At 48.6% G+C, this 23,656-nt stretch overlaps 1 protein-coding gene across 4 annotated transcripts in view; it reads right to left on the minus strand.

Moving 5' to 3' along the window:
• The window catches only part of CUX1 (cut like homeobox 1), a 349,252-nt gene that overhangs the window by 22,426 nt on the left and 303,170 nt on the right, over window positions 1-23,656 (minus strand). For 2 of the 4 annotated variants that reach the window (XM_081054321.1, XM_081054320.1), the window contains exons 21-24: window positions 21,212-21,514; window positions 17,537-17,725; window positions 11,363-11,627; window positions 3,400-5,494 (exon numbers count right to left, since the gene is read on the minus strand). The exons of the other annotated variants lie outside the window; for them this stretch is intronic. In XM_081054321.1, the coding sequence (XP_080910447.1) occupies window positions 4,831-5,494; window positions 11,363-11,627; window positions 17,537-17,725; window positions 21,212-21,514 (1,421 nt within the window). In that variant the 3' untranslated portion in view covers window positions 3,400-4,830. Of the gene's footprint in view, window positions 1-3,399; window positions 5,495-11,362; window positions 11,628-17,536; window positions 17,726-21,211; window positions 21,515-23,656 lie in introns of those variants that run through there. 4 annotated transcript variants of the gene reach the window in all.

The raw sequence follows: 23,656 nt of genomic DNA on the forward strand, positions 1-23,656 counted from the left end.
GGTGAGGAGTGATGTCAAGTGGCAGAATGGGTTAGTGAGGTAGACGGGGACAAATGAGGAGTGTGACAAGGGAGGCCATCCAGGGGGGGAGCCGAACCTCCAGCCCGAAGGACATGGCTAACAGCCCCACCACACGTGCCAGGACCTCGCCTTCCTACACCGTGTTTCCCCGAAAACAAGGCCTAGCCGGACCATCAGCTCTAATGTGTCTTTTGGAGCAAACATTAATATAAGACCCGGTCTTCTGTTAGATAAGACCGGGTCTTATATTACATTAAAATAAGACTGGGTCTTAATATTAACATTTGCTCCAAAAGATGCATGAGAGCTGATGGTCCGGCTAGGCCTTGTTTTCGGGGAAGCACGGTGTTTCCCCCACACAGCCGGCTCACAGGCCTCTGAAAGCAGGGGCCCGGGACGGCTACGGGCACTCGTTTTCACAGGCCTGTTGGGAGGCGCCTGTCATACGGTACATTTAAGGCAAAGGCTACTGTCCCCCCAGGTCTAGTGTCTATCACTGTACCACTTGGAGCAAATCCCAAAGGACACGCACATACTTCCGCCGCTAGTTTCAGTGGTTTGCTTTTCTAAAATCAGAAGAATGAAAAACATTGCATAGACTGTCAATAGAGTTCATCGATCACCACATGAAAGGACCGGAGTTCAGGAGGAACAGAAACACCCGGTCTGGCTTTGGCTGGGAGAACGCCCTCCTGCAGACTGAGCCGTCTGGAGACTCCAGCTCCAGCGTCCCGGGGCATGTCTGCCGAGTGATCTTACAAGTCCGCCGACACCAGAGCTCTCCCTGGGATTAAACGACAACCTGCCTCTGCTTGGTTTGCTCATGAGCTGCACACCTGATGTGCCTGGCCAGGGAGGCAGACGGGGCGTTCCTTCCTTCAGGAGCTGGCCAGCGGGACCCAGGGGTGGGTGGGGAGGGTCTCTCACGGCCAGAAGGAGCACGGAGGAACATTTAGCTCAAAGCTCCGGAGCACTCTGGCTCTGGACCACCAACTAGCAAACCTGAATGTCCACATTGGTCAGGATGGTTTTTAAACGAGGAGAGAACAAAGACACCAACAGGAAGGAGACTGGGCAGGGAGGCATTTGTGCTTTGGAAGTAAAGGGAGGAACGATTATCTTTTTGCTCAGTCTGTCTCAGGTATTTTACCAGACACAGCAGCCAGGGTTTGATAGTAGTCATACGAGTCAAGATCCTGGCATTTCCTGAGACTTCTCCCAAGCCTACATCCCGGGGCAGTCTGCTAACCATACGCCACTCACGCTGCGGGATTCCTCAGACAGGTCGGCTCTGAGAATAATTGAGTCGAGCTAAACGGCTCTGGCAATCCTTTCTAAAGAAGAGCAGACTGGCGGACAGAAATCACACACATTTGACTGATCAGGAAGTTCAAGGGAGGAGTTGACCTGGGAGCCGGGCAGTGGAAGCGAGCCGGCACGGGTCTAGGTCAGAACCCACAAACCTTCCACCACAGACACCACAGGAGAGCGTGGGCAGGAACCAAGGGGCAAGAGGCTGATCACGAACACAGATTTTATGTGGAGCCTCCACTTAGCCAGCTAAGTAATGGCAGAAACCTTAAGTTATGAACACTGCCTCCAATTAACAAAAAGAAGCCATTTAAAATGGTATAATGGAGCTTGTAATTAAGTGTTAATGTTTTATACGGAACCGTTTTCCCCAGGGGAGAGGTACAAATCAGCTTTTTAAACTGATGGAGCAGAAAGAGGAGGAGGTCGGCTGCCTGTGGGAGGACTGCTTGGAACGCCACGGAGAGGACTGTTCAAGGCACTTGGATATTGCTTATCAAGATGAGAGATCAACCCTTGGACTCAAATTCAGGGGCGCAATGAGGAGGGGGACGCTTCCCCCGCCAACAGATTTCTGTCATTTAGTGGCAGCTCTTAGAAGTATTACAGACAGTGATAGCTTAACACAAAAGAGTGTAGGGTTGGGATTGTAATAAAAAAATAAATAGAGAAATAATACAAACACTGAACTGCAAGCAAAATGTAACCAACTGATTGTATCGAGCACCCAGATGTAAGTCTGGCAAAAAAGACAGAATGGAAATCAACAATCACCTAGTTGAAACAACAACAACAACAACAACAACAACAAAAAATGACTAAATTGCTTGGAAGAGCCAAAATGGCTGTTTTAGACTGTTACTATTTGGCCACGAGAATAGACAAACTTATACTTTTTCAGTTTCCTCGATTCAACACCTCTGTAAATAACAGTCATGCCTTTAAAACTAAAACACTACCCTAATATTTCCTGTTTAACTCCCTGCTTTTGATTCTGATGAAAATCAGATATTTAGTGATTCATCACCCAGGATGACAAAATTCCCTCGAGGTTTTTGTGGAGAGGACACCACAGTACTGTCAGGGGCTCTGCTACTCACTGTCCTAAGGGTCACTATCGCAAACGCGCTCTTCCTCAAGTACCTGAATTGAGCCAGATGTTAATCTGTTTCCCCTTAGCTCCTCCATCTTGAATTCTCTTCTCGCTGAACCAGATTTCAAGTTCAGAGACGACGCAACCATCAAAAGACAAACGGCCTGCCTCCCAGCCTCCTAGAGCCTTCTGAAAACTTCTCATTCATGAAAAGGCATTGTCTTTAGTGTAGTGACTCTTAAATTTGTGAAAACTGGAACTAAGTGCTGCAGTTGCAGGTTAAAAGACTGTAAATGAAATATATAATTTCTAAAACGTCATGCAAGAAATGTGGTTTCACATCTTACAGTCAAAGTCCTACAAGGTAATTAATACAAGCACACTGAGGTGTAATAGCGGGAGCATACCTCTAAAATTATAACTCCCTCCCACCCCCCAAAATCAAAAAAGATAATATTAATTAAACTTAAGAAATAATGAATGCACCATTAAAATGTCATCCAAAGATGTTGACCTAAGACAAAGGTTTCAATGATACACAATACGGTCAAAAAGTTTTCAATCAGTAATATACAGTATGACAACTACATCTTGTAAATTATACCCAATACTGCCGGCAGTCTATCCCTCTAAAGAATATTTGCCCCTTTCATCCCTTCCTAACAATCAGATAATAAAATACAGCACCTATAAATAAGCAAAAAAAAATATATATATATACCGAAATCATCTATTGTTAGTTTAAAGATATGGCAATAAAGGAGTCTAAATTAGCAAACTTGTAGAAGCCATAACTGATAAAACAGCTTATTGAAAAAAGGTGGCAGTAATGCACTCTATGTGTGCACAGGTACTTAAGAAAATACACAGACGTATAAAATTGCACACACGCACACACGCACGCTCTCATCCACCTCTATTCTCACGCATATACACATAGACAAAGGAGGAATCAGAGACAAGTTAGACTTTTTGATTTGTACTTAGACTGCCCTAAAAGACTAAGTAAAAGACTGCATAAAAAAATGTTCCAAGAGGCAAAATGAATGAAGGGCCAATAGTCTGGTCTGGAAGTGAAGAGCATCAACGTTTTGGTGTGAGTTTGGGCCGTCTCTACAGGGGTGGGAGCAGTGCCCAGACTGCCACGTTCTCTCTTCTGCAGGGAAGGAAGCTTCCCACGACGTCAACAGTCATCAGTGCTTGTGGTGGGAAGAAAGGGAAAGAGAGAGTGCTCGCGAGCCCTGCCCAGGCCCAGGGAGCGGCGTCCCCTGGTGGGGCTCAGTCCATCAGGCGCCCGGGAGAGTGGTGTGAGGTGTGGTGCCTTCTGTGCCAAGGAAAGGCTGCTGTCTAAGAGGGTGGGCCCCGCTTGGCCCCGGAACTGTCTGCGGCGCTCTTAGCGGCCTACTCTTTCCTCCTTTCTTTAAATGCTCGTACATGAGCAGACGCACTAACACAGACGTAGACACCATAAATTAAACAAAATGAATGGGTACATGCTACAGTTCTAACTTGTCTCCTAAACCTCCGAGATATGAGGTCTGATCAGCGTGCTCTGCGGTTAGAGGTTAAAAAGCAGATTATAAAATACCTAGATTCGGATCTTTTCTTTTTGTCCTGATTTGGCCTAGAATGGAGTGTATTAAACAGACCCTGGTCAGCAAAAGCCCAGGGTCAGTTAAAGCTATGGATCAATGTGCACTACATGTCAGGATTCTATTCACGTACAAGAAAACACTACGTCAGCTACCACAAAATCAGATATTTTCCTGATGTGACTTCTCTTTTTGTTAAAAAATATGTGGAGTAAATGTGTTTTATTTTAATTCAAAGTTTCAAACGAGAAGATTCTTTTCTTGAAAATATTTAGGAATCCAAACTAGTGTGTTTAGAGTCGGTTTGACTGTGCAATCTCTTAGTGGCAACTGAACAGCTACAAAAACTTTCTTTTTTAATTTTTCTGAAAAATCCCCCCCTTTCCTGGTTTAAGAAGATAATAGTGTATTATCGCTCTGAAGCCATTAGATGGCAGATAAAAAGCCCCCTTTTAATATGTGGGTTTGATTTTTTTTTTTTTTTTTTAAAGCCCACACGAAAGAGGAGGGCGCAAGGCAAAGCTGTAAGAGTTATTCCAGAACCTGTGGAAATCACTTAGGGCAATAAAAAAAACACTTCAGGGTACAAAAAAGCTCGACTACACATTTCCGTTTTCTTCCTCGAAAACACGACATAGATTGGGCTTAATGCTCCTTTGTTTTCTATATGCACCTTGGCCTATGGCGATTTTGCCCCGTGGCCCGCAGGGCGGTAAGTGCGCAGCGCGGTCCAGGCCGCGGAGCCGGCGCCGCCCCGCCCGGCTCGGCCAGACCCGGCCCGGCTCGGCCGGCCGGGCGGGCGGGCGGCGCCCCTCAGAACTCCCATTCGATGGGCTCCTCGCGGCTGGCAGCCTTCTCCAGGCGGTGGATTATGCTGTTCAAGTTCGCGGCCTTCTTCTTCCTCAAGGGGCTGTCCCGCGAGTCCCGGGCGCCCGCCGCCCCGGGGAGGCCGAAGAGGCTCTGCAGGGAGCTGGGCCTGCGGGCGGCCGGCGCGCTGGTGCTCGGCGGAGCGGGACTCCGCGCGGCGCCGGCCCGGGCCCGGCAGGGGCCCTCCCCCGCGGGGGCGGCTGAGGTAGCGGCGGGGTTTGGCATGGGCCCCGGGCCCTCCGCAGGGCCCTCGGGCAGTGGTGGCGCTGGCACCCGGGCTCGGGCCTCCTCGTCAGCGTCGTCCGAGCCCACGGTCCCCAAGGGCAGCGGCTCCGCCTTCTCCGCCGGCCGCGGCGCCTCCTCCCGCTCCTCCGGGGCCGTGGCCGCCTCGGCTGGCCCTCCCTGAGACTTGGTGGCGGCTGCAGGGCCGCCAGACTCGTCGGTGTCCCCGGCGCTCGGCCCCTCGGCAGCCTCCACGCCGTCGCAGCTGTCACCCTCCGAGCTGGGCGCTGGCCGGCTGCTTCGGGCGGTGGGGGAGTCACTGGCCCCGGCCTGGCCCTGGCTCCCGGCCTGAATCTCCTCAATGAACAGTTCTCTGCGGATCCGAGACCTACGAGACACAAACAGGGAGGGCTCCGTGAGTGGCGCGGCGCACGGCAGGGCACAGGCCCCTTCCCTTGGAGCCCCGGCCTCCCGCCATCCCTGTCCACCCCCTTCTCCTCCCTGCACTGAACCTCTCACACGCCCCCCCAGGCCTGCAAGCCCCCTAAGGCCTCACCACGCACAGCAGAGCAAGAGCCTGGAGTTGCCCCACTCTAGAGTCATTGGCTAGGAGCCTGAGCAAAGCCCCTGTTGTGTCCCAAAGTCTGTGCCTTTACATAAGTTGTCCCTTGGCTGGAATGCCAGCCCCTCCTCTAGGCTAGGAGAGTGCCCCAGTGTTACTTACTTACAGGCACCATTTCCTCCATCTCCATCCCACCCACCTCCAACTAGGCTGTGTGAATGGCCCAGTCCCATTTACTCTTTGCACACCCCAGGCCTAGCATGGTGCCTACTGGTACATAGTAATAAATACTGGCCGAATTAATAAATGGAAATGCATGATGAATGATAATCACTGTTTCCTCAACAGGACTCCACGAGGAGAACCAATTATTAGTGCCCGAAGTGAAATCTTCAGCATCCAGCTCTGGGCCAGGTCAGGGGCTCTGATCCTGGGTGAGGTAGGATTCCATCAAATTATTTTCAACTAATTTCCTCCTTTGAAAGGAGAAGACCAGGGAAGGGTCACTTTTGATCAAGCAGGAAGGAGACCAAATATGTGCTCCCACACATCAAGCATGTTTTAATCAAGCTGAGTGCAGCTGACAGTGAAAAATGTGCTCTAGTACTTTGTTGGGTCTGAAGCAAACAGCTGGGGCCCTAGTCTTTGCTGTTTTGGAGCCCTTGGTGACATCATGAAAGGGCTCTTGTTAAGTCTTTTTGTGCCAAAGTTTCTCCTCCCATAATGCTGACCGTACTAGGCCATTCAGAAGTCTCTTTAAGTGTTTATTCCAAAGAGCTGAAAGAGCCAACTGTTAGTGGAAAAGCATCTTCAGGTAAATTAGCTCCAAGCCCAATGTCCTGCAGAAACTAGGCCTGCAAAAAGCTCTTGGGTTAGGCATGCATGAAAATATTTTCTGCAGCACACACAACTCAATACAGGGAACGTTTTTTGAGACCCTACTAGATGGCAGGTCCTGTGCTGGACGTGGGGAGTGTTGGAGCTAAAGGGCATCTGGCTGCAGTTTCGCCCAGTATGTCGGGACTCAGGTGGTGGTTATCTGCTAGTTATTTGCTCCCTGCATAGGGTGAACTCTGACTTGTCCAGAAGATCTCTGAGCCTGATTTGCAGGGTGAGGTCCTGAAGCCCCTTACAAGTTCCCAGGGGTACCAGAAGACTTTCCTCTTTCCCTGGGGTTACTGTGGGAACCTGTGAAATGGCAATTCTTGTCAACAGGTTCCTGGGGCATTTTGTTGGGAGGGCAAAACTATTCTTTAGTGGCTTTCAAGCCCCTTGGCAGCTGAAAATGCCAGTTGGAGTCAATACCCAATCCCATCCCACTCTGGTTTGGGCAGCTAATGGTTTGGTTCTAGCCAGGCCACAGGCCCACCAGGTACTAACTCTGATTTGTAGGGACAGACTGGCCCAGAACAGAGCACAAGCTTTTTGGAACCAGGCAAACCTGGGTTTGAAATCTGGCTTTGTCACTTACTACCTGAGCAACTTGGAAAATTTCCTTAACCTTTTTAAGCTTCAGTTTTCTCATCTAAAAAATGTTTATTATCTTTGCAGAGATGTGAAGATTAAACAAAATATTTATGTATGATATAGGACACAAGCAGATTAAAAAAAAAAAGAGGAACTATTCTCACCATGCAGCTGCCTTCTGAATGCCAGAATCTCTGTTACAAGCGCTAAGGCTGAGGTAGAAAGGCTGGGGGAAGGGAGGGAAGGGACAACTTCATGCCTGGGGTGGGGGATTCAGGCTGCCACCCACACCAGCTCGTTTCTCTGTAGAATGGGGCTGGCAGCACTGCGCCTGACTGCTGATTGGAGGATCTAATGCGGTAACACATCTATAAAGCTCTTGGCTCAGGGCCCGGCACATATTACATGTTCAACAGACATGAGACATCATCCTTCTGAGCCTAGGTTTGTCTCTATGTCTATGAGGAATATTATCTTTTGGTCTAGAAAGACCAGTTCCCAGGAGCAGATCTGGTTTTCAGACAAACCATGCTAGGGAGCCATGGCTTTTAGGGCTTAGAAGAGTTTCTACTGGGTGGACCTGCTCTTCCAGGAGAAGACCAGGCCTCTTGTGGTATGTTGTTCTCGCATTCCTGGCCTTGTTCCTAGGTAAATGGTCACTCTAAGATAGTTCTAATTTCCTTAGGGTGAAAGGATCAGGCGAAATCAAGTTTTATATTTTTGATGGGGGCAAAAATTGACTCCAAGCATTATTCCCTGAGGGTTCCAGTAGGGCAGGGGAAACTAAAATCAACATCTCCTGTTTAACTCCTACAGAAAGAATGTAAGAAACTACCTCCTTGCTTAGGAACTACACACATGCAGTGATGTGTGCTGAGTACTATGTGCCTGTCCTTGTAGGAAGCTCTGTGGGGTATACCACGGAAGCTGGCCTGTACTGGCATTTCACGGAAGAGCTACAGCCAGGGAGACAGTACTCTCCGTTCAAATCTCCACTCTGCACTTGACCTCCTGGCATGACTTCAATTCCTTTGGGCTTCATGCCAATTCTGAATGACCTGGTGCTCAATTCTTATTTGACCTATTTTATGACTTATACAATCCTTCTCTAATTCAGTTCTTCTTTCAAGACCCTGCACATCTCACACCTCCCAGTATATTTTTCCAGATTTCCGCAGCTAAAACTAATCTCTGCCCTTGGCTCTCCCATTTGACTTAGCCCAGCCTGCTTTGTTGTGGAGTTATTTTTGAAAGAAAGCATTTATGGAACATTTACTATAGATCTGGACCTGAGCTCATTTACTAAGTTTGGAGCCCCTATTGCTTTTTATCCTCCCCGCCTCTTCTCTATTTTTGCCAAGCGTCCGTAGTTGCATTTGCTTATGTTAACTGTACAGATGAAGTATTTTCACAATGACCAGCTGACCATCACGTGATGGGCAATACCATGGTTGTCAGGAGGCCAGCAAGATGCGTGACAGCTGCTGAGGAACCTGTGCACTGGCCAGGAGGCAGTGACTGACACGCAACTGAGGACTGAAGGGGAACCTGGGGAAAAAGGTGGCCCTAACGGCCAGGGGAAATGGTTTTGGAGATGTTTTGTATAATTAGTAGCACCTTTACCCACATATTCAGTAACCTACAGCTTCATGCACCTTTGTCCAGAGTTATAATACTTGCATTTAAATAGACCTAACTTAAAAAAAAATAAAATAAATGGACCTAACGTGCAGAAGACTTGAAAGTACATATTCAAATGCACCTTTGTGTCTAGAAAGTGAAAATGGGGTGACATAACCCCTGGCAAGGAGAGGCTGTGGTGGACCTCTGCCGGTATTTCCAATCATTCTCCTTCATCTCACTTGTTTACTACTCGAAGTTTCCTTCCGTGCAGAGGGAGCCCTATTATTGTAATTGCTGGTCTCGATTTGCCTGTTTTGATCTGATTGGTAAATTTAGGATGAATAAGCTTGTTGTGCTCAGCTCATATACTTTCTGTGTCCTCATGGGAGCCAGGCCACACACGGGGAGGCCTGCCTGGGGCCAGTGCTGCCATGATGGATAGATTTGCCTAGTTTTAGGGGTTAGGTAGCAGGTCTATTTGGCTCTCATGCTAAGCGATGAGGTGTGATAAAATCATATGGTGAATGTTTAAGTAGAAACAAATTTATTACAGTAAAAGACACATTGCCATTAATGCCCCTCAAAATATTCCCCCTTGCTTCGAACACACTTATCCCGTTGTTCTTGCCACTTTCTGAAGCAGTTCTGGAAGTCCTCTTTTGTGAGTGTCTTTAGTTACGCTGTCATGGCGGCTTCGATGTCCTGAATCATTTCGACTTTGGGGAAGAGCCAGAAGTCACATTGTTCCAGATCCAGTGATTAAGGTGGATGAGGACACACTGTAATGTGTTTGACAGAAATTACCATACCAGCTGCGATGTGTGACATGGAGCCTTTCTGTTGTGATAAAAAAATAGGGTGAATGCTGCTGCCAAGTGCCACCAATCGGAGAGGCAGGGACCTTAATATGGGAAGCGGTGCGTGGAAACTCAGTAACAGTGTGTGACAAGTTTCACCTTGTTTGGTGCAGTCAGTTGGGTGTGAGCTACGGTTGAGAGAAGGTGTGTTGTAAAGTGTGTGGTAAATCATCCTCCATCATGACAAGGCATCTCTGTCATGCGTTGTCACACATCGCTTCTGGTCTATGGCAATTTCTGTCCAATAAAAACACTACATGTGTGTCCTCATTCACCTTATTTACTGGATCTGGCACCTTGTGACTTCTGGCTCTTCCCCAAAGTCAAAATGATTCAGGACATCGGGGCAGCCACGACAGTGCAACTAAAGACACTCAAGAAACAGGACTTCCAGAACCGCTTCAGAAAGTGGCGAGAACGATGAGATAAGTGTATCTGAAATGAGGGGGAGTATTCTGAGGGGGATTAATGGCAATGTGTTTTTTACTGTAATAATTTTTATTTATTTATTTAAACAGTCACCATATTATTTGATCACACCTCATACATCACTGACTTAGCCTTTATCAGCAATAAAGGTACTATTTTCGCTCTCATCTAATATGTAAATATTTTCCACTTTGTTCAGAACCCGGGTGGTTTAGTGGGCCCCTTGAGGAACTCCAGTGGAACCTATGAGATGAGGCAGGGCCCAGTTAGAGACACAAGTCCTCCCTGGGGCCTCTGACTGTTTATTGTCTTCTACTACCTGCCACTTGCTTCAGGTGAGTGACTGTGGGCCTCACCCGCACAGGCTACAGAAGTGTACCTGTCACCTTGGTTAACCAGGAGCACCTACCCTCGTTTTATTGAGCCCTAGAGAAAATGATGTTCTGATGAGACCTTGCAAACGAGATGGCCCCCTACAAGGAATGAAACAAGTAGGAATTTCCATCAGGCCACTGGGAATTCTTGGTTTCCAGCAGTAGGGAGTCACCGTGAAAGCCCTGATCAATAATTCATGAGCTTTCAGTGAATGTCCGTTATCTAATTCAAACGTCACCTCAGTTTACTTTGCTCTATAAGGAGAGCGCTCAGCCCTTCCCTGCTCAGGTAAGTTATCCATCCCCCCTAAGTTTTATATTTTTTATCTGTAGAATGCAGGTAATATTCTATATGACATATCTAATTACATATGTTATATGTAATATAAAATACTACAGCTTTTATGTAGTTGTGAGGATCAAGTGATACAGTGTTGGTTAAAACACTTAGCTCACTGGCTGGAGATCTAGCAGATGCTCAATAAATCTTCATTAACTCACGTACTTTCCCAAAAGGAAGGGGTTTACACTACTTATTTAATTATAAAACGAATCAAACTAATTTGGAAAACAATACTTTGAAAGACCCTGAGAAAGCATCTAAAAAATCACTAAGACACATTCACTGCTATGGAACCATGCTGCCTACACTCTCTCTTATTAAATGACATAACAGAGAGGAAAATTTTTTTTCTAGTCATAGATGTGGACTAGATGATCCTACATGACCTTAACTACCTGACCCTGCATCTTTGGAGTTCAAAGCTCCAATAAACTACATAAAAAGCCACCTAGCTGACCAAACTACTGAGAACTGAGGCCAGGGCCAAGTCCCCAGAGCACCATTAATGGTCACTCTCCATGGTACAGCTCTACCTCTTCCCAAGGGCTGGCAGTGTGTTCTCTCAGCACCGTGACTTACTGGGCTGAGAACAGGATTGTACCTGTAATTGTGGAACCAGTTGATGACAGTGCTGGTTTTCAAGTTGAGCTGGGTGGCGAGTTCTTCGATGGTTTTTGGTGACGGGTATGGCTTTTGCTGATATGCTCGTTTCAGAGCTTCTTTCTCTTCAGGAGCCAGCACCACTCGGGGTTTCTTCAGCTGGTGCTGGGGCTGGGGGCTGGCGCCTTGGCTGTAGTCAATGCCAACGGATGGGGGCTCACAGGGCTGGCTGTCGCTGACTGAGCTGTGCCGCCGCTTCATGTAGGCTGAGGAAGGAAGACAAGTCAGACTGAGGTGCAGGCCCAGCTGTGAGGTCCGCCCACGCCCGACCCCCGCAGTACTCGGTACACCACCGGCTCGAGACTACTTTTGCGTAGACTGTAGCACCAAGCTGTTCTGCCCTGCTCTTCCAAGAGCGTTTTGCAACATTTGGACTAGAACCATTGTGAACCCCAACACACACTCATTAAGGAACCTGCTCTGTTATCATGTGAGGTCCCTGCACGACGGGCAGTTTAGGGAGGGACACAGAGAAGTGTACAGATAGATGACTCCAGATGGGGGGCACCGAGGGATATGAAGGCACAGCTCAGCCTGGAGGTGGGGGGGGGGGGAACGAGTCAGAGGAGGCTTCCCAGGAGAGATGATGTTTAAACGGAATTTTGAAGGACAGGGAGGGATTAATCAGAACAATAGGTGATGAGGTAGAAGATGGTAGGAGGTTGCTCCAGAAAGTGGGAACAGCACGTGCAAAGACAGCCACACAACAGCGTGGTTAAAGTGTGTTGTGTGTGCGCGGAGCCGTGTGCTCCAGGAGGAATTGGTGGACAGAAGGCTGGAGAGACGGGCAGGGCAGGGGTGGGCCCAAAGTTTGGACTTTACCTTGAAGGTAATGGGAAGACATGAAAAGATTTTCATTAAGGGAATATGATGGGCGATGTGTTTGAAAGGCTGTTCTAGCTACAGTTTGGAGGGAGGAGGATTGGGAGGAAAGAATGATAATGATCCGAGCTAAGGCAGTGGTGATATGGCTGCAGAAAAACAGCCAGACTGCGGAGACAGTAAGAGGTAGAAGTGACAGGACTTGGTGACTGACTCAAAGACAGACTAGGGAGCACAGAGCCGAGATGGCTCTCTGGTCTCAGGCGTGGGAGGTGCGTTGAGTGGTGGTGTCGTTGGGTTGGGCATCATGGAAGGAGCACAATAAAGGGAGAAGATGATGGTTTGTCTTGGAAATGTGGGGTCTGAGGGGTCTCTGGATCTTCTACATTGAGATGCTCTGTGGGCAGTTGAATAGATAGGTATTAAGCTCAGAATAGTCTGGTGTAGAGAGAGGAATGTGGAACCACTAGAATAGAAACTGTAGTTAGGTCAATGGCATTGATGAGACAGATAAGGGCTGAGGACGAAAGGCTGCAAAACAGCCGCATGCAGAGGATACTCCCAGGAAGCAGCCATGAAGGAAACAGAGGTGGGAGGAAAACCAGGAGACAATGGTGGGATAGAGGGATGAGTGCCGAGTGATGGTCAATGGCATTGATGCTGAGAAAGGAGAGTGTGAAGGACCCAGGGTGTCCTTTGGATTTAGTGAGTAAGAGATAACCGGAGACCCTGGTGAACACAGTGGAGTTGTGGGAGCAGAAGCAGGACTGTAGTAGGTCTAACAGTGAGGGGGGTGAGGAGGTGAAGGTAGTGAGCATGAAGTACTGTTTTAAGATGCCTAACTGCTATAAAAGAAAAGCACGAGACAGGATGGCATCTAGAAGGGAAACAGTGAGAGCTGACAATGTTTCTAAGCTGAGGGAGAGAGGTGACAGAGAGCTGGTGAGACAGGTGAGAAGGAAGGTGATCCCTGGAGGTACAGACAAGTTTAAAGGGGCTGAGTGGGGAAAGCTGATGGCCGATTTTCTTTATGAAGTAGGAAGGCAGGAGGAAAGGTAATCTGAAGTGATGGGAAAGGAGTCTTGACAGTGGTGGAGTTGTGGGAAACTGTGGTGGGGGTGGAAGAGAGGGAATGGCTAGGGGTGGGGAGGGAGGCACAGACCACCCACCCGAAGCTGGAGACACAAGTCTGAGGCGGCAGCAACACATGAAGGTCTGGGATATTTGCCCACAGGTCCCAGATGCCAATAAGAATGGGGGAAAAAACTGGCAGGGCACTAACCCAAGGCTGGGATTTGCAGGGGGACGAGGAATGGAAAGGTGTGAGGGACAGCATGTCATGGCCAGAAGGGTAATAAAGTAATGGATCATGGAGTCTGGGGTGTCTGCGGAAGGAGACAAAGGCAGTAGAGGACAAAATGAGTGGGGTACGTGAATTTAGGCTTTGAGAGGTAGAGTAGTTGTGTGTGATAACAAGATCTGGGGAACAGCCAAGGGTTGAGGTGGTCAAAGAAGTTGAGGCCCATGTGCTGGTGGGTCAGATGGGTCATAAAATCTCCCTGGACGAGCCAGGATGTGGGCATGGACGAGACAGTGATACAGGGAACACAGTCTAGAGAAAATATACAGAGTGAGGAGGTTGTGAGATGACAGAGATGAGAAGGGGACTTAAAGCAAAGCGTGCTGGAACGAGCTTCATGAGAGGGTGAGGCAGGGCCTCACCCAGCAGAGGAGGAGCGGCTGGAGCAGGGCTCAGAGCTCGGGGAAACACGTGGCTTGTCCCGGAGCGGGCAGCAGGAGCGAGCCGAGCAGCACAGAAGCTGGAGACGAGGGGAGTACATGTGCTGTTAACACATGTTTTTACCGTGGAATGAGGGGTAGGAGGAGCGGTGGGGAGTGGGCAGGCTGCGATGAGGCTCAGGGACTCAGTGTGAGACTGTCACTAGGGGATGTGCTGAGTGGATTGAAGGCAATGGGAGGGGATGCCTGGATTTTAAACTCTCTCAGTTCTGTCAGTGCTGTTTGTGCTTCATCTGCTCCCCTGTTGCTACGTGTCTAACCACCAACTATGTGTGCTTCGACTTTAAAACCATTCGGACTTCCTGAGCAAACGAACCATCCATAGTGACCTTTCTAGTGCACTAGTTTGGAATAGGGTCTGAAAATTCTTTAAAACTTCTTCAAAGTGATGGAAGAGAAGAAATATTATTTAATTCAAATGGCATGTAGTAGGAGGAGTAGCAGCGGCAGCTGTCATTTATCAGTCACCCTCCCAGTGACGCAGTGGCAGAGACTATTATCATCCCTCCGTACAGATGGAGAAACTGAAGCTTAGAGAGGATGAATGATCTGCCTGAGGTCACACAGGTGGGAATGACAGAACTGAGGTCGGATCTAAGTCTGGTCTGGATAGTGCTGCCCGCCCACGTGACGGTGGCCACCCCTGGCCCCATCTGATCACAGCATGGGGGCAGGGCCTGAGGCTGTGTCCGCAGGAGCCGCAGAAAGCCAGGGACACACACTTTAGCAGCACTGACATGAGGGTCTCAGATGTCACAGGAGAAGACTGCACATTGCCAAGGCACATCTGTAGCCTCCAGGGAGAGGAGCCCAGGCCATAAGCTAGCAAAGGCCGTGCGCGTGTGCGTGTGTGTGTGCACAGGCTGGTTCAAGGGCCGTCTCATGGAGGAAAAAAACAGCAGAAGGCAGACTAGGGTAGAGAAGGAAGGTTTACAAGAAAGAAAAGAAGAAAGGAAGGACAGACGGAAGGAGAGCAATAAAAGATTCAATCTCACGGGAGCAGCAGTAGCTTTAAGGGCGAGAAGGAAGCCCCGTGTACATGTGAATCCTACACCTGAATCACCTGGAGCAGAAGTTCTGATCCAGGCGAGACTGGTGGGAGCACAACTTATTTTCATCGATTTTAAAGGACTACAAATTATTTTAATAACTATCATTTACTGAGCACTTATATGCGCTGGTTATTATACTAGGTACATTCTTTCCAATCCTCACAACCTGAAAAAGTCGCCATTATTATCCTCATTTTAGAGATGTAGAAACTTAGGCTAGGGAGTTATTTAACTTGCCATTTTATGCGTATGATTAGAACTAGGAAACAACTGAGAAGCAATCTTCTCCCCCCAAATTTATTATGACAGATTTAAAAAGCCAGAAAGAAATGAGCCTGGTCTGTCCAGCCAGCCCCCTCCCCTGGGGCAGGTGACCAACAGTCTACAGAGATCACAGGAAGTGCTGTGCTCCAGGTCACCCGCTGTCGTGTCTGCCTGGTCAGGTGCCTTGCTCTCCCACTGGGCCTGGCGAAAGGGAGAGAAGACAGTGGGGCCACAGACGCTTAGGGACCTTGGGATGTGAGGAGGGGCCTGGGCCCGGCTGAAACAATAACTCTTTTGTAACACAAGATGGCGCCCAGAGGCCATGAGAAAAGAGGAGTGGCGGCCTAGGAAGCCCGGGCATATCTATTTCCGGGGGCTGAGGTCCTTTTCCACTGGCCGGCCCAGGAGGAGAAACACTCAGAGAGTGGTAGAACGGGGGCTCGCCCCTCTCCCGAGGCTGCTTAGGAGGTGGCTTCAGGAGGGCTGGTTGGAAGTTTGGAGCTGTCACCAGGAGGGAGCTCCCTGGCACTTAGCAAGCTCAAGGAGGGAGGCCACTGCCTTTTGACAGAGTGCAGAAAACTTTAAAATTGCTTGGGTGAGCACTGATAATTGTTAAAACTGTGTTGGGTATATCAAGATCACAATACCATTCTTTCTGCTTTTATGTTTGAAGTTTTCCATAATCAAAAGTTAAAAAACTTGGGGGTGATGTGGCACCAGGCCTGAGCTTGCAGCACTGCCTGGAGCTGCCTGAGAGGCTGCGGCCTGTGTCAGAGCCTTGGTCTACACACCTGAGGGGAAGCCAGAGCCCGCTGGAGGGGATGGGATGGGGTGGAAGGCCACTGCCTGGGCACAGGGTCCCATTGTGGCAGGCGCTCAGGTCGAGGCACAGAACACATATCTGAGAGCACCAGCTGTGAACCTGACAGCTCCGAGTCTCGATTCCTGCTCCCTACTTATGCCAGCTCCTGGAATCAGGTGAGTTTCGTAAGGCCAGAGCGTCACCTTTCCCGGACACTGACGTCTACACTAGATGGAGCTGTGTGGATTAAGTGAAGTCTCAGCACAGTGCCTGGCAACTAACAAGTGTCTATTGTAATAGACGAGCCAGCCCCACGAGCTCCTGGGGGAGGCATCAGAGACTCTCGCTCCTTGGAGCTCCGGCCCTTTCCCTGGTTGGGTGAGAACAGTGATACTTGGCTGGCTAGCCTCTGAATTCAGAGGATACAAGCCTGGGCTCAGATGTGCTGGGGATGGGGCCAGCTACAGCCACATGGGTGGTTGTCATGCCCACTGTTTAGCTGGGCTCCTCTGCAAAGGCTGATTTTACGAAGGTAGACACAGCTCTTATGGCCAGACCAGCAGCTGGTGCCAGATCTCCACATACGGGATTCGAACTCAGCCATGGAGTGACCTCATAGCACCGCATGTGACTCGGGACTGTCACCTCTGAGGGGAGGACTCACTCATGAGAAGCAGTACATAGGAGTGCAAACCATGAGAAGAAGTAGGCATTACTTTTTATCAGAAATCCTTTAGGATTTCTCCTGTGGGGTAGCCTTCGGGGTACATGGAGAATGCTGATCAATATTTGAGAGAGTTCCGGTAGCACTGGAGAAAAGAACCGCATTGAGCCCTCTAGGAGGCCACATCTTCTACAGCCCCTGAGACTATAAAGTCACAGCAGGAGAGAGAGCTGTTCTGGCAGGAGCAGCTTTGCCATGTTCCAGGCTGGGCCACTTTAATGGGGCACCTAACTTCTCTGAGTCTCCTTATCCATAGGTACATTTATTAATGATCTCTTTAATAAGAAAATACATGGAAGCCCCTGGCACGTGATTCATGCATAATAAATGTCCTAACAGCCCACTCATCCAACAAGACAAAAGATCACAAACACAAGCCACCACCAAGTACTGTGGTGCTTATTTCTTGGTGGCCTTACTTTCCTGAAAGAAGACAACGGGCACATTGACCACCAGGGTGACTACGAGGAATTGTCAAAGTGCTCCCCAAAGCCAAAATGTCCTTGGGGTCAGGCCACTAGGCAGCAAGTGACACAAATCTTTCCAGTCCTCTCAGGTACTCATGCCCTGCCTTTCAGTCTCTGGCTCACACATCGATGTCCCTCGTCAGCTCTGCGTGAAGGCTTTAAATGAAAGGGCCGGGGCGGTTACCTTTCTTTTCCATCCGTTTCATGTCCATTAGCTTCTCCACATTGTTGGGGTCATTCAGCCACAGCTGCATTCGAACAAAGGGTTCCCGTCCTTTGAGACTGAGCTTGTGCCAGGGCTTTGGGCGAGCAAGGAGGTCAGAGACAGAGCCTTGGGTGAGTCCTAGGATGGTCTCCCCAAATAAGCGCTGACCTACAGAGAAAACAGAACCAAGAGAGGTATCATCACTGAGACCCAGGGATATGGAAAGAGAAGTCTGTGTCAAGATGCAAGTCAGACATGGAGTTTAAAGGCCCAGAGTCTGGTCAGCTGGGTCCTGGCTTGGAGGAAGCGCTTTGCGGAAGTCCTTCTTCAACTTGACTCGGGACGAACTCCATTGGTGACAGTCACTTTTACTTTTGCATTCTGCTTATACACAAGGTTTCTCTTCAGGCTTTGAATGATCTGAGGCCTGGATAATAACATTTATCAGAGGTGGCTAATCCCAAACCCAAGCTCATGAGGTTAAGTAGCACACAGGGAGACCTCTCTTGTACAACCTCAAACCACAGAGCTGTCTGCACCAGCTCCTTTCACGATTCGCAAGGTTATCAGGTCTTGCTGAGAAAAGAGGCCACTTGACCCAAGGTCACAGCAGGAAAGAGAAGGAGTAAGAGCTCCTGAGCTCTGTTTTTCTGAAAAGCAGGCCATTTCCAATTCTAAAGTCTGTTGCCACAGTCTAAGCTGCTTCTGCTGACTGAATGAAGCTCAAAGCGCCTTTCCTCGATGCCTTTTCCCCGAGGCCGTGGGGGGCAGCCGGCTCCCCAGACTGATCAGAGGGCATTTCCCTCTGGAGAGCACAGAAGCGTGCTCATCAGAGGCTTAAAAAGAAAATTTCTCTTCCTGAGCGCCATTCAGCTGCAGGTTAAGAGGGGCCACCACTTTTAAAGGTTCAAATGAGAATCAGGTACAAGTTGAACGACCTGGTGGGAGAAGTGAAATGAACAGGACTCATTAGGCCGAATTGGAGATTGGGAGCAGGAAGGCCAGTGTTTGGTACCGTAAAGCACATGGAACACGATACCCGGGGCAGAGGTGACAGGATGACTGGCTTATTCCCTCCATGTCTCCCATCCGCCATCTGTGAGAAAATGGTGGAGTGCCACCTTGTAAAAAGCCGGACTCCAAGTAAAGTGTACAGCATGGAAAATTTAGGATTTGAGAAATCAAAAAAAAAAAAAAAATTTTTTTTTTTTGGTATCACTCATTTTAATCTAGAGATCCATTTACTGATTTTGTAAATATGTTTCTCTGCTTTTCAAACTCTTAGTTTGGCCTACATATGTCCCAAGTTCTTACCCATTTTTTTGTTGTGGTTGTTTAAAATAAATTTTACCGAATTCTAACCTGGCAAACAAATCTCACTTCATTCCAAGGAGTTGCTATGTTTAGGAAAGTGATATACATGAAAAGCTAGTTACTATTTGCTTGACCCGCTTAGTTGTATGAGGGGAAACTCAAGTGATTACTCTTGGAAATCATTTGTATTACTTCTAGAGGTTTCATAGCAGTGGCTCTCAATCGTTTTTGGGTCACAGATCCATTTGAGAACATCAAGAAAGTGACAGACCTTCACCTGATGAAATGTGCACATACACATTCTGCATACGATCTCAAGAGATTGACACATAAACACCCCAAAACCCCAGGCCAAAGATTACGAGGATACCTGAGTCTCAACTAAGGGTCATCTTTGCTGCTTAATGTGCCCCCTCTGTGTCCACTGCCCCCCTCAGAGACCCTAGTAGAGGAGGTCGCTCCTTTTTTGGAGCAGTTAAGACCAGTGAGAGCTATCATGAAGACTGCTTCTCATCTCTACGTCCAGGGTGACATGCTGTGGAGCTTTCCCGGAAATTCCTGCTCAAAGAGGTGTAAGTCACCCGTCTGGCATGAAAAGTTTTAGCCCTCAGGACACTGCTCTCTGTGCTTCGCCGCATTTGAAAATGGAGTTCCACAGGCCAGTGGGGTTCTGCTGTGGCTGCCCATGTACCTCATCAGCTACAACTCCAGGGCCAATGGGGACATGATGGGGAGGCCGAGGGTGAGATTTTTTTTGAAAAGACTTTTTATTTATTGTGTTTTTCCAGGATCCATCAGCTCCATGTCAAGTAGTTGTTTCAATCTAGTTGTGGAGGGCACAGCTCACAGTGGCCCATGTGGGGATCGAACTGGCAACCTTGTTGTAAAGAGCACCGTACTTTAACCAACTGAGCCATCCGGAAAGGGTGAGATTTTAACGTTTGCGATCTCACAACCGTGATCTTGCAACTTACCAGGGTTTGAAAAGAAGTTTTCTTCAGCTGACTTTTAACATTTACATAAAATGACAGTTCCTATAAGGGAGTGGCCAGCAGCAGTATCAGGCCTGCTTCCCTGGACTTGTGACAAGATGGTAAGGTAGGGATGACCCAAGCCTAGGAATCCCTACATTTTAATAACTGATGGGCATATGGGACTTATTTTTAAGAGTCAACAACTAAATTATTTTATGAATCAACCTAAGTTGTTATTACTTTTTCTCTGGTTCTGTTTTGCACAATCATTTGGGTAGAAGGCCTCAACCACACAAGGTGGCCTAACCCCTAGGCTGTGATGTCACTACACAAACTTTCTTAGAACTCTCTTCACTGCTACTCACTTCTTTTCCCATCCTCTGGAAAAACAGATACACAAGGCCCCTCCTGAGGGTACTGGGCAAAGTCCAATAACTCTCAGGGGTCGTCTTAACAGGCATTGCAGAAAATAGTGCTCCTTTAATTGACTTTTATACCCGGGAAATAAGGACATACGTGTTTGGGGAGTGGCTGCTCCATTCTCTGGATGCCTAAACCAGGAGAACCCTGACTAGTCAGGATTACACTGCAGGGGAATAGTGGTTTGAAATGACTAAACACCCTGATATTCTTACAGCCACAGACCACTGGTGCCATAGGGCCTTTAGTGAGAGCCACCTCAGGCAGATCACCTGGGTGGTTGTGGCACTTTTGAGGCAAATGGTCTGGGTGTGAAACCCAGGGGAAGGAGCAGTGAACTCCGTTTTGTAGGGGCTGCCTCCTCCCAGTGGAGGGCCTGGGGAATGGAGCCAGCCTCCTGAGGTAGCAGGGGTGGCAATAATAGACCATTAGCTGCCAGGCAGGGTGCTAGCAATTGCTGCTACTTACAACCTGAGGGCAGGCCAATTGTTATTCCAGTTTTACTGAGGAGGCTCAGAGAGTAGCTTGCTCGGTATCATAAGTAGAAGAGTTAGGATCTGAACCGTCTGTCCGACTCTTCTGCTACACCACCCTGGGCTGGTGTGCTGATGCTGACCCTGCCAGCTCTGGGGTCCCCAAGGATGGCGGGCCCTATGGGACAGCCCCAATCAGGGTGGTGGGAATGGATGGTCTGAGTAGGCTCGAACCCCGACTGCATATCTTCTAGGAGGTCCAGGTGCGGACGCAGTGGCGGGAGCCTGCTGGCACTGACCTGTAGATCTCTGGCACCCTTGTGAGCCCCTTAGTACTCATAACTGTGGGATGTTTTGTATTCTTATAGGTAGACTGTAAACGTTTACATCCTTTGGCTGGCTCAGCCTGAGGCCCCCGATCTGTAATTCCGGAGAACCTCTGCACTCAGCAGCTCCCCGGGGAGGTGGCTCACCGAGGTTGTTGTCAGTCAGCACCTCCTTGACCCTCTTGGTGATGCCGTACGTGTCCAGCTCTGGAGACATGGCTACCAGCTCCTGAATGCTGAGGGCCGAGTGTCCGGAGAGAGGCAGTGGGGTGGTGGGCTGGGAGTCCGAAGCAGGAGGGTCGCTGGGCTCGGATGCTTTGCCGTCCTTACTTGTTTCAATGGGGGGGCAGGGCTGCTGGACCAGTTCCGTCAAACTCTTCACCGATTCGCTAGAGCTCATGGGTGATTCGGGTGCAGGGCTGCAGCTGGCAGAGGTCTTTGGCGTGCTTTCTGTAATTAAAGCACATGGAAAATCGGGGCTGAAAAGAGCTGTCCTTACCACATACATCTACTTTCCTACCTAGGAGGTAAGTAGACGCCCTGTACGGTAGCCGGTGGAGTTAAATGAATTGTTTTTAGAGTTTTTTGGACTGATAGTAACCTCTCATTGTTGGCATTAAATACGAAAAATAATAGCAACAGAAGAAAAACTAGGGGTCTAAGTAAAAGGTTTCTGAAGGCTCAATATAAGGCATTCTGTTAAAAAACATGTCATATCCTTATCCTGATGGTCACTTCTTTAGGTATATAAATGTTGAATAACTATGGCGTACACTTGAAACTAATAGAATATTGTACGTTAGCTACATTTTAATAAAAATCTTTTAAAAATTTCATATTAATCATTGCTATCATTGTCATGATTTCTCCTATTAATTCAGAATTATCTTGGCTATATTATGACCTGCATACTTATTTTGTCCATAATTTCTAGGACCAAAAAAAATGGACATATTCTTTTAAATGAGGGTTGTCCACGATATGCGGCCACCAGGATGAGGGCCTTTGACAAGGAGACCTCAGGTCCCCTGCTGGCCCCCAGCGGCCCAGGGCTAAGTCTCACTGTGACCCCAGGGAGCTCCACGGCATCCAGACTGGAGGGAACCGACAGAAGAGGAGTACCCGCCCTGCTCTCTGTCAGATCCCAGGAGGTGCTTCTGAAAGCCAAGCTCTGTTTGTCTGGTGCCCAATGTCACTGCCACCAGAAGAGATGGGGGCCCAGGTGGGCACTTAGGCCTCCACGCTCTCCTCTCTTAAGAAGGGCCTCTGTACTGTTGTCGCAGGTGCCCGGTGGAAAGCGCCACCCTGTGCTCTGTTGGTGGGTGGTCCCTTCTGGCTTCTCTGTTAGTATCACCCGTAAAACCCCACATCCATTCTAGTTTTGGGATATGTGGAATAAAGGCTTTGGCCTTTTCCTAATTTGTAAATCTAGAGAAATATAGAGGAAAATGCCTCTAGCACCGCAGTTCTGCCCACAAGGTAAAACCTGCCTCTAGCTCGGTGTCCAGGTGCACTCTCTCCCCACACCCCCACGGAGCACGGCACATGGTAAGACCCCACAGCACCCTGTGGGAGGGGCCAGGCCAGGCATTGTCACATGGGCTCTAAGGCCCCAGAGACACGACAGTTCATGAGGCCAGGCCACTCGGTGAATAATAATATCAGCACACCTGGGCGGCCTCCAAAATACTCGGTACCTGACTGAACAAAACGTAACACCGAGTTATAAAGGAATTACAACTGACGATCTAACTGCAATGTCCTTTGCTAGACATATTATCGCCAGGATAACAACCTATTCTGAACCCAAGAGGATGGAAAATGTATTCCAAATATAAGGGACACTTTGTATAAATACCTAGAAAGATAAAATTCCAAATGAAACAACTGCAATTCAACCAATAAACCTGTTTATTGTCCTAGATTGGTACAGAGTTCCGCCAGCGTGTAAACCTATGTCCTCAACCTGGAAAACCAGGTTAAAAAACAACACTGGTTTGTGGAAGATGTAAAAGACAGACGTAACGGCAGAAATGGTCCATATAAATCTTTAAGGCAATATGAATTCTACAAATCGGATTTCTTCTCCCTGCTCACCTCCAGGTCATCAGAAAACTGGATATAAAACCCAGCAAATGTTATTTTTTGTATCTGAAGCAGCGAAGGAATTGTACTGTAAATTTGCCCTGATTCACCCATGCGAGGGACCAATTTGGCAGATCATCCATCTTGCTCACTGTATACTGTCAAGGATGGCATGAATTCCCCACATGATAAACAGATTTCTTCTCAGGTTTGTGTCCTTTAACCCACAGCAAGGTCAAAATCATGGCTGCCTGGCTAACCGCACAGTGCCATTACCCTAGTGCTCTTCCCGTTTGTTCTGGGTGCTGGCCGAGGCAGGGCTCCCCAAATAACTGGAGCAGAGTAGTATTTCCTTCTTCCAGGCATTCTCATCAAGCTGCTCACATCCATTTTTGCCATGAAGAACTCCTGAGAGAATAGAGGGGCTCACCACACGTGACTGGTGTCCCCCTGTGCTCCCGGCCATGGCTAAAGGCACAGGCGAACCCCCAGGATCAAAACCCCACG

The sequence above is a fragment of the Rhinolophus hipposideros genome (assembly GCF_964194185.1).
Source record: "Rhinolophus hipposideros genome assembly, chromosome: 7".
NCBI classification, from domain to species: domain Eukaryota; kingdom Metazoa; phylum Chordata; class Mammalia; order Chiroptera; family Rhinolophidae; genus Rhinolophus; species Rhinolophus hipposideros.